Here is a 10228-nt window from a genome sequence, read left to right as displayed (position 1 = left end):
GTCATTTGCTCTGACCAGCAGAGCCAGCAACGTGGACACGGAGAGGGTCTGGGGATGAAGCACCGACAGGAGACCAGTGATGGTAGGAGTTTCTGCGAAGTCTCGCTTTATTACTCCTTCACCTCTCCTTATATACTCTTCCCCCTCCCCTCCCACATCCTCATTTAGCAGGATATTGGATACAGATGAGTCCAATTAGTCTAGGTGTTTTTATCCACAAGCCCAGTTCCTGTTCCTGCTCATACCAATGAGCACTAATCAACTCCTTAGCCCACAACAGGCCAGCAGATGAAAAAATCTCTGTTTCTCATTATCTGTCTTGGTAAAAATCTGCTTTTCAAACAAAAATAATATAAATCTTAAAAAAGAAATAATGTTTTCCACTATAGCAAAATGTAAAGTACAGATCACCTGTCTGTTAGCTCTATATCCCCAAAAAGCAAATGAATGACAGCACTGCTTGGTAGAGATAGTCCTATCTAATTTCTATATATGTATATTATAGAGGTAGAGAAACAGAGGAGGGTGTGTGGTGCAGGAGAATGTCCGGTATCAGCTGGCTCACCCCTCAAGCAGCCTTAAGAATTGGGGCTGGATCAGGCTGCAGCTGGGAGCAGGGAACTTAGTCCAGCTCTCCCACATGGTGGCAGGAATCTGATTACTTGAGCTATCTTTGCTGCTTCCCAGGATCTGTATCAGCAGGAAGTTAGCTTGTGAAGAGCAGAGCTGGGAATCAAAGCTAGGCTCTGTGGCATGGACCACAACGGATGTTTTCACTAAAAGGTTAAATGTCTACCTCCTCCTGCTTAGTTTTTGGCATGTATTCTGCTGATTGTTTTCCTAAGCAGCACTATTTTAGTATAGTTGAAAAATTAAGTATATCCAACATCGCTTTTGCTTTGCATCTTCATTTGAGGAATCTAAATATTTTCTGTTATTTAGTTTTCTTCGCCCATAGCATTGAAACATTTGATGCCGTATTTCAGAGGACATAGAATATTAAAAGCATTTGTGAAGGATTTACATCAAGGTCAAAGATAAATCACGTTTGTGCCTTCCTGGATACAGCATACATTTTTAGAACTTACCATGACATGTGATGATCATATCGAAGATGATGTCAGTTGAATTTAAGAACACACTTGTGTTAATATGTCTGATAAATATATAAAAACCCATTAGCTTCTGAGTAGAAAGGAAAGCCAGGGACACACACGAGGGTTTCCACTGCTCTGTACTTCCTAAGCTGAGGGTCCATCAGTGTCTCTGAGAGAAGCTGCTTTTTCTGTGAGGCTGTTCTTGCACTACTGGGATGTGTTTTTGTTCAATCAAATGGAAGCCCAATGTTTGCATTTTGGGCTGACGGTAACAGTATTGTTTCTCACTCTTAAAACGTGGTCACAAAGATGCAAGAGAGAGTGACATTCCAACACCAGACTCCTTCGTGCCCCTGGTCAGGACAGTACAGGAGCAACTCCTTTGTACCCCTGGTCAGGACAGTACAGGAGCACGCTGGTCTCTGGCTTTCACCTGCAACATCCGATTATATTGTAGACCCCCCCATGAATCAACAATTTTAACATTTGAAAACAAACCCAATCAGAAAAACAGTGATAATCTTTGGAAGAAGAACAGACTAGTAAAATAGTTTGCATCATATATCTCATATCTCTACGGAGATAGGAAGCAACTTAACAAGACTGAGGAAAAAATCAGCAATGCAGAGCAGTCCAATGAAACAAAAATTCAATTTAAGGCTGTCAGAATGTGTAAAATTAAATAAAGACAGAAGCTTCATTTCCTGTTAAAGACTTTCACTACCTAATCGGGAGGTTCACATAGGAGTTGTGAGTTTAGGATAGAATTGATTAGGAATAGAAACAACGGTATGAACATTTTTAATTTTTTTTTATTTTTGAGACTGAAACATGAGGAAGATTTTGAATTGCTCATTATTGGCAGAATGGAATTTTATATTCCACCAAACTTACAGATACCTTCTAATCAGAGAGCTCCAGCTGTGATGACGGGAATGATACATGCTTTTGAAGAAATCAGCAGGGCTTTGGCCCAGTTTGGTTAATATCAACAACAGGAAAGTCCCACACTCAATGATACTTTGATTCTTGCTCTTCAACCTAACCTGGGGTCTAACTGGATTCGGGAAGCTAAATGGATGTTTTGACATTGTTTCGCCCATATGGGGAACAGAAATGGGATAACAGAGCACATACACTCCTTCTCCTACTGAGAACCTCTGGCATCTAATTCTACTTTAGTTGGTTGAAACAGAAGCCGAAAAGATTCTAGCAACTGCTCAAGATTCCCCTTTTTCCAGAGGCATAAGAGGACTGGAACACTCAGAAGTCACATGAACACTGCATCACGGAGCCCGATTTTTTACTCATGAGTAGTGCAAAGAATGTCTTCTTCCTGGATGGATATATTGTAGCATAGTCTACAATAGAATATTTTTCAGCCTTGAGAATGTAAGATCTACAGTCAACTCAACAATGTATCAGTGACAGAAAGAAAAGAAGCCAGATGTGAAAGAATGCATACCGACAGATTCTATTTATACAAAAGACATAACAGACGAAATTAGCAAATGATGTTAGGATGGGAATCATCGTCAAAGGAACAAAGTGACAAAGGCAAGTGTATTCCAGGGTCCTGGTGGTGTTGTTTCTTTCACGTTCTGGCTACACGACTGTTTTCACTGAGATTACATGTATGGTGTGTTATATTTTTTTCATAGGAAGATTGCCCTTTTCACAGAGTGAGCTAATCAGCAATGTATTTTGGGATAGAAATTCTCCTCTTGTGTTCTGTTAGGAAAAGCAAGGATTTTGGAAGCACATTTCTTTTGTAAATCTTTTCAGAATATGAAATGAGTTGAGGGTCTGACATGATAGCCCAAATGTCTAAAGTCCTTGCCTTGCATGCACCAGGATACCATATGGACGCCAGTTCGTAACTTGCCCGCTCCACTTCTCATGCAGCTCCCTGCGTTTGGCCTGGGAAAGCAGTAGAGGATGACCGAAAGCCTTGGGACCCTGCATTAATGTAGGAGATCTGAAACAAGCTCCTGGCTCCTGGTTTTGAATTGGCTCAGCTTTGGCTATTGAACTTGGGGAGTGAACCAGCAGATGGAGGGTCTTTCCTCTGTCTCTCCTTCTCTCAATATGTACACTTTTCTAATAAAAACAAACAAATCTTACATAAAACCAAAAAATGAAATGAGTTGAATTAGCAAACAGGACAGGGAAAGACAGGAAAGTTCAAATCTCCACACATGAATTCTCTTCGGGGCGTGGAGTGCTCGCCTCTAGAATGCCATGGGACTTATCATTATAGAAGCATATCCACCATCGGCCTCTTACTTCTATTTGGAAATGCACTTTCTAAGGCTAGAAGAATGACATAGAGGCTTAGCAAGTAACAGGCTCAAAATTTCAATTTATTATCAAAATATTTCCATCAGATGACAAAGCTGAAAAGGCAGGGGATGTGGCGCTACATAGATGCAATTTTGTATTTTGATCACAGTCATCTCCAGGGATAGATTCAATTTTGAAAAATCTTGTTAGCAAACCACAAGTATTATCTATCTGCAGACAACTGTCCAATGACAGTTACTTACCCCAGCATTTGTTATTAAAGCTTTTAACCAATATGAGTTATAAGTTTAAGAAGTCTCAAATGTTTATCTGTAGAAGATTTTACAGATCTTTTTAAGTATAGGTTGTTCAAAACTGTTTGTCTTGGTCTGAAATGTTTATATCCGAATGATTACCTATAATAACAGCAACTTATCCATACATGTAGTTAGTAATTAAATATAAAAGTTATTTACACATTACTACAAATCTGTTAAAAAAAAACAAGTGGGTTGTGTGTGTGTGTGTGTGTGTGTGTGTGTGTAAGACAGAGAGAGAGAGAGAGCAAGCAGGAAATTGCTTAGAAAATTGCAGGGGCCCTCAGGAACTTCAGCTATCTGAAATAACATTAATATTCAAAAAATAACAACCACTTTAGATGCTCAGTCTTGCTGAGATAGTATTTAAAAGTGTTGTGAATACAGAATGAGTAGCTGATGTGTGGCAAAATAAGTTTAAAACTATCTAAGCCCTGAGGCTCTAACATGTATAAGAATTCTTTGGAAGGGTTTGAAAGAACATGGAAATTGCAAACAAAAATAAAACAAGTTCATAGGCAGTGCTTCTTAAAAGTCATGCGACCACTGTGTTTTGATATGCAATCATATTGTTTAACATCCCCTCTTTCTCCATCTGACTGGAAGTTTTGATCAACTCTGCTTTCAGCGAATAGCATCACACTGGCATATAACATGAGACATGGAACCAAACAGTAATATTATCTTTAGAAACTAAATATCCCTTGAGAAGTGATTGGCTTCATAGACAGTTTTGGCCCTCTCATCCCTTCACATCCTTTCCAGAATACCCTAATTTCATCTATAATCAGATGCTCTCATTTTGTGAGTTACTCCCAAGTAACAATGGTGACTTCTGACACCCATTTCTCCAGGCTGGTGAGATCCCCATTTCGGAAGTATTGCAAGTCTAATTCTGCTTCTTTTGTAGATCACCAAACTCGACATTTCTTTTCTGGATTCATGTATGAGTTCTTCGGGCAGTTAAAGGCTTCTGAAAACTCAATGGAGTTCTGCAAACATCCAATAATCCTTTGAAACAGATAAAAAAAAAAAAACATAGTCACCACCAGCATTTGATACCATGTCCAAATCACACTGCAGCCCTGTAGAATTTCTGAATATAGGCTGTGTGAATGAATTTGGATTTTTAATTTTAAAGGAAAAAAAACTACCTACAAACCAACCCAATGAGTCAGTTCTTTGTTATTATCACAAATTTAAAATGAAATGCTTAAAAAAAATACGGGAATCACAGAGGCAGATTGTGGAGACAGATTTTTTTTGTCTGTGCCTGTTATGAGGCCTGTCTGGGCCTGTTCTTCATCTGAAAACAAAAATGTATATCAGAACAGAACCTTGAACTGTCTTAATGGTTAATAATGCATAAACCATAATAATGTATAAAATAATGTATATGTTTGTAAAACCCAAGAATAATTCATGTGTGGAGTTGAAATTATGCTAAGAAATCATTTTTTTCAAAAGGGTTCCTTCAATATCAGAAATAGAATTTAGCCTGAAAAACAGGAATGGGCTGGTCAGTGCCAATATTTCTTATCTCTCAACCCATGCCAATGGACAAAAGAAAAAAAAAGAAGGAAAAAATTTGTCCAGCCCATTATCAGCACCAAACAGTATTTGCAAGGAAGACACGTCACCAGAAAGATGAGGCAGTGATATTTCAACCCCAGTCCGGACTAGCACCTTCCCTTCTTCTGCTGGGATCAGGCCCCCATATTCACCTAAGGTGGGAAGGAAGGATCTGGAAGTAAGCTTCCAGGAGTGGAGGGAAAATCAGGAATAGTGACAGGAGAGGACATTCTGACATGGACATTTCTATACATGACAGGTATGCCACTCTGTATTCATTTTAGGACTTCTCTCCCTTTGCCCAATCTCTAGGAATAAAAATAACATTGAAAATTTAAATAATATTCAATAATCCTCTGACTTAAATCCACACAGGGGCTTAAAGGAAATTCAGAGCCCTCTTCATGATCTAAACATCCTGATAGTCCCAGTCAATTGTCCAGTGTCCTCCAGACGCATTTCTGCTATTTCTCGGGCTCAAAGTCTGCTGACGTGCCTTCTGATTCCCAACCTGGCTGAGTCCCTTCCCCCTTTGGGATGTGCTACTCCTGCAGATTCCACTTCATACAAGGTTCCTTCTCATGTGCTATGTGGCCAACTCCTTCATGCCTCTGCTTAAGCATAACTTCCTGAGGCCAGCATTGTGGTGCCAGCACTGTGGTACACTCCCATCATAATCAAAGTGCTAGGATGCAGGTTCAAGTTCCTAGTTGCCTTTTTTTGTTCTTCAGCTTCTAGCTAATGTGCCTGGCATGCAGTAGATGATGGCCCAAATACTTGGTGCTCTGCCACTCACATAAGAGACCCAGATAAGTTCCTGTTTTGGCATAGCCTCGTCCCGGTTATTGTACTCAACTGGGGAGTGAAGCAGCAGAAAGATATTCCCCTTTCTTTCAGTCTCTCTTTACAATTAAAATCAATGAAACAATGACTGCATAAATAGTTCAAAAATAGTTGAACTATTTATGCAGTCTGCAACTTTGATTGTTAACCTGAACTTATTTGTTCACTTTTGCTATCCCTATCAAATCACTTACTACAACTTCTCATGTTCTCCTTCTTTACTCTTGGAGACACCTTCAAAACTGTAGTCACAACCAGAAAAATAAGGTGAATATCTCTCCCTGTGGCACTACCAAAGCCTAGGACAGTGGTCTGTATCACCGATCTCAATACCTACTGAGTGAATGAACTTGCGACCTACTCATGTTGATACCAAGACACGACGGAGAAAAGCACTGTTTTAACACTTTTGCAGTTTATGTGCCACTAAGGACCAACTAGACCAGGAAGAGTTTCCTTTCCCTCTTGTTTTTTTTTTTTCAGAAAACATTGACCCATGTTGACTTTCTGAATATGTGACCTTCTAATATGATACACGTCAACACATCAAGCAGTCCTCTAGCCTCCTACATAACAAATCCTCTGCCCTTTGGGGAGGGACATACGTGTTTTTGGTTGTTTAATATTAGCACTCCTAGAGGAATCTTCCAGATTCATTGAAACCAATCCTCTCTCCCATTCAGGAAGCACTAGATCCTGGCTGACGCAAAGCTGTCCTGATGGCCATGACGTCGAGCTTTCTGGTGGAGAGATTTAGCATCTCAAAGTTGCTGAGGAAAGAGCTGCACTTTTCTTGTTTTTGTTTAATTAAAAAATTTCCAAGAGATCCTTTCTTAGATTTGCTGAAAATGCAACAAATCCATACTTAATTCCACATTTCCCTTAAACACCTTAAATTAAAAACAAGCAAAATAACCCAAGTCTCCTCCCCTCAGTTCTCCTGAAAAACCAACTAACTCAAAGAAAGAAAAGTTTACAAAAGCACCTCTGGGAGTTACAACAGTGCAGAAACACTCCGCCTGGTGTGGACTGAGCGCTCCCGCTCAGCTCTGCTTTTCATCCAAAGACTTCACTGAGATAATTTGATTCTGAATAATTAGGTCAAACGCACACTGGGGCTTTTCGCTTACTTTCTTAGAAATTTAATTAATGTCTCATGTTTATAACATCAAATCTTTGGATTTTGAATCATCTATTTTGAAAAATGGATTTATTCTAATAAAGTAAATCCCTTTTCTAAGATTGAGATCATATTTCACCAACAGAACAGAATAATGACATGAATTTCATGCTATATAACTATGAAGTCCTTACATTTGTGTTTCTAATAAAAGAATAAGAGACTTGATTGATTATCAAGATTATTTACCTGAAGTTTTACTTTGTTACATAAAATATTTATTGGGCTGCTATTATCTATCTGGGTAAATAACCACGTACTTTAAAGGCTTGTGAGAAACATGAAGTTGAACCTCATGAATTAACTTTCAGCCATATGCCGTACCTGGAACTCAGGTCTGCAAGTTGCTGTGTTTTTGAGTTATTAAAGGAGCTTTTTTTCCAATGATGTGGTCACCTGACAACTTTTATCACTTTCTTTGAAACAAGAGTAACTATCGCTTTCCTGAAAAGCCCACCAACCTTTTCCATTCATTCTTATGATTCATTTAAAGCAATCACATTGATAAGCCGCTGTTTCCATTACATATTCACAAAGAAATAAATCCTCGAATAAATTCCTAAGTGTGTCCTCCAGATTAACAGACGTTAACAGGAACTGTACAATGTTTACCACCTCCATACTGACATTTATGTAAAGTATTAGGACACAATCTTAATGCTTAAGGTAAATGGAGAAATTATCAGTATTTCAGAGGGGTTAGCCTAAGTGTGCTAAGTTACATAAATGCCTACATAACACTAGAAAGAATATTCTTTCGAAGGTATCAGAAATTTAGCTCTTAGAAATGTTTCTGGCTATTATGATAATCTTCCATGAAACATTCCCTTCTTTGTTGAGCATCTAAATAATTTTTTCAGGTTCATTTAAAAAATGTATCAGACTTACAATATCACAGTGGTTGTGGATGGTTAGCCAAATTGAGGTTCCTGTAAAAGTAATTATAGATCCAATTTCTAGAATATTCCAGAGGAAATGGTTTTTGTTGTTGCTTTATATACAAAAAATTTAAAAGTTTATTTTAAAGCATATGAGGATAAGTAAAATAGTTACAAGTTAGATGAAAACATAATGTTACAGTTTTAATATGGTTCAAGTACAATTCGCCTTGTTTTAATGCTCTGGCTATCTAAGTAAGCAGAGGTTATTTGTTTTCCTATGCTTTAGAAATATTTTTACATGAAAGATCAAGCCAAATTTTTCAATAATAACTCAGTGTCTTTTGGCTTTTAATGCTCTTTTAAGCTTTATTTTTCTACAGTCAGGAAGCAGTCCGTTTCCAAAACTAAATGTAACCTTAACCATTTGCCAAGGAAATCCCTTTACCTCCAGAGAAAATAATAATTTCCTTGACAAACAGTTGGCATTCCATTTACTCTCAGAAACATCCATATCCACACACTATTCTTCTTATGAATAAAAAAGAACCAGTCATCTTTAGAACAACGACAAAAGAAAATTAAAGATCTAAATCATTTTAGATATTTACAATAAAATACTGTGATTCAAAATCAGGAAAATTAAAGTATCAGATAACTCTCTGATTCTTTTAAATGACTTATTTATTTGAAAAGCAGGGTGAAAGAGGGAGATACAGGAAAAGCAGGAGGGTTTCTGTCCTTGGTTCTATGCCCTAGCAGGCACTGGACCTGGCTGAAGCCAGGAGCCTGCAACTGCACCTGGTTCTCCCAGTTAAGTGGCAACAGTCTAAGCACTTAGGTTAGCTTCCATTACACTCCCAGACGAACTAGCAGGGAGCGGGTTGGAAGTGGAGCCGCAGCTGAGACTCAAATGGGTGCTGATGTGGGCTACTGGACAGTTCAGGTAGTGGTTTAATCCTCACATCACAGCACCAGTTCTAACCTCTATATCTTGTTAAGTAACAAACATTTACTGACATTCTGGATAATGCAGAACATAAAAAATGAGCAATAAAAAGCCTTTCCCACAGGAATCCTTAATCTGCTTATATATTTTATATTTAAAAATCTTAGTGCTAATTTCCACATATGTACGCATGGGCATTTTAAAAGGTTTACAGTTGGTCTAGCAGTTAAGACGAGAGTGCCCAGTTAGAGTTCGTGTTGTGACACGAAATCCAAGTTCATGTTAATGCATGCCCTGGGCAGTGGCTGATGACAGTTCAAGTGGGTGAGTCCCTGCTACCTAACTAGGATACCTGGATTGAGTTCCAAGCTCACAACTTCAGCTTGGTCAATTTCTGGCTTTGAGACTATTTAAGGAGTAAGCCAGGATGGCAGCTCACACTTTGTGTCAAGTAAATAAATATAAATGCTTTTCTTTAAAAAGCATTTTTTGTACAAAAATGTTTTGAACTGCATGCTCTGATGAGTTTTTGAAAAGTACGTGGAGCTGTGCTATGAATTCTGTACACAGATTTCAAAAACTTTCTGCCCCCTAAATAAGTTATCTCTTAATTCAACTTTCCACTAACTTTTGGAGGTTACCCTGTAGGTAATAGGAACTTGATTTGCCTTAACATTAATCCCCCAGCAACTCATAACTTAATTCTCATTTTACACATCCAAAAAAATGGGTCATAGTGGTTAAGTAATAGCTGGTCAATGATGGAGTCTTTGCTGGAACTCTAGTACTTTTAACCTTGAAATGTGTTGTCTTTTACCGTATTAAGGTAATGATATGTTTTCTGAACTGATCCAAATGGAGGAATGGGATGGCTTTCAGTAGGCAATACAGTAACAGGAAATAGGAAGAGAAGAGAAAAGCCTAAATGAGAAGTCAAAAACGATCACCATGAGTGTAGGAATAAATAATTCCACACACTGAAGCTTTTAATGATTTCAATGAAATAATATATGATAATATAATACCTAATAACCATAACAATAATCTGTATGTTCAAAAAAGTCTAGGTTTTTATCTAAAATAGAATGTTAATGTAGGAGGCACAAAAT

At 38.1% G+C, this 10228-nt stretch overlaps 1 protein-coding gene across 3 annotated transcripts in view; it reads right to left on the bottom strand.

Moving 5' to 3' along the window:
* Positions 1 to 3439: 3439 nt before the first annotated feature.
* The window catches only part of MME (membrane metalloendopeptidase), an 85307-nt gene continuing 78518 nt past the window's right edge, over positions 3440 to 10228 (bottom strand). For all 3 annotated transcript variants that reach the window (XM_058661466.1, XM_058661467.1, XM_004598085.3), the window contains exon 23: positions 3440 to 4708. In XM_058661466.1, the coding sequence (XP_058517449.1) occupies positions 4609 to 4708 (100 nt within the window). In that variant the 3' untranslated portion in view covers positions 3440 to 4608. The remainder of the gene's footprint in view (positions 4709 to 10228) is intronic.

Source organism: Ochotona princeps, chromosome 3 (genome assembly GCF_030435755.1).
Source record: "Ochotona princeps isolate mOchPri1 chromosome 3, mOchPri1.hap1, whole genome shotgun sequence".
Lineage (NCBI taxonomy): Eukaryota > Metazoa > Chordata > Mammalia > Lagomorpha > Ochotonidae > Ochotona > Ochotona princeps.
The sequence above is the reverse complement of the archived record's forward strand: the minus strand, read 5'-3'. Positions and strand labels throughout refer to the sequence as shown.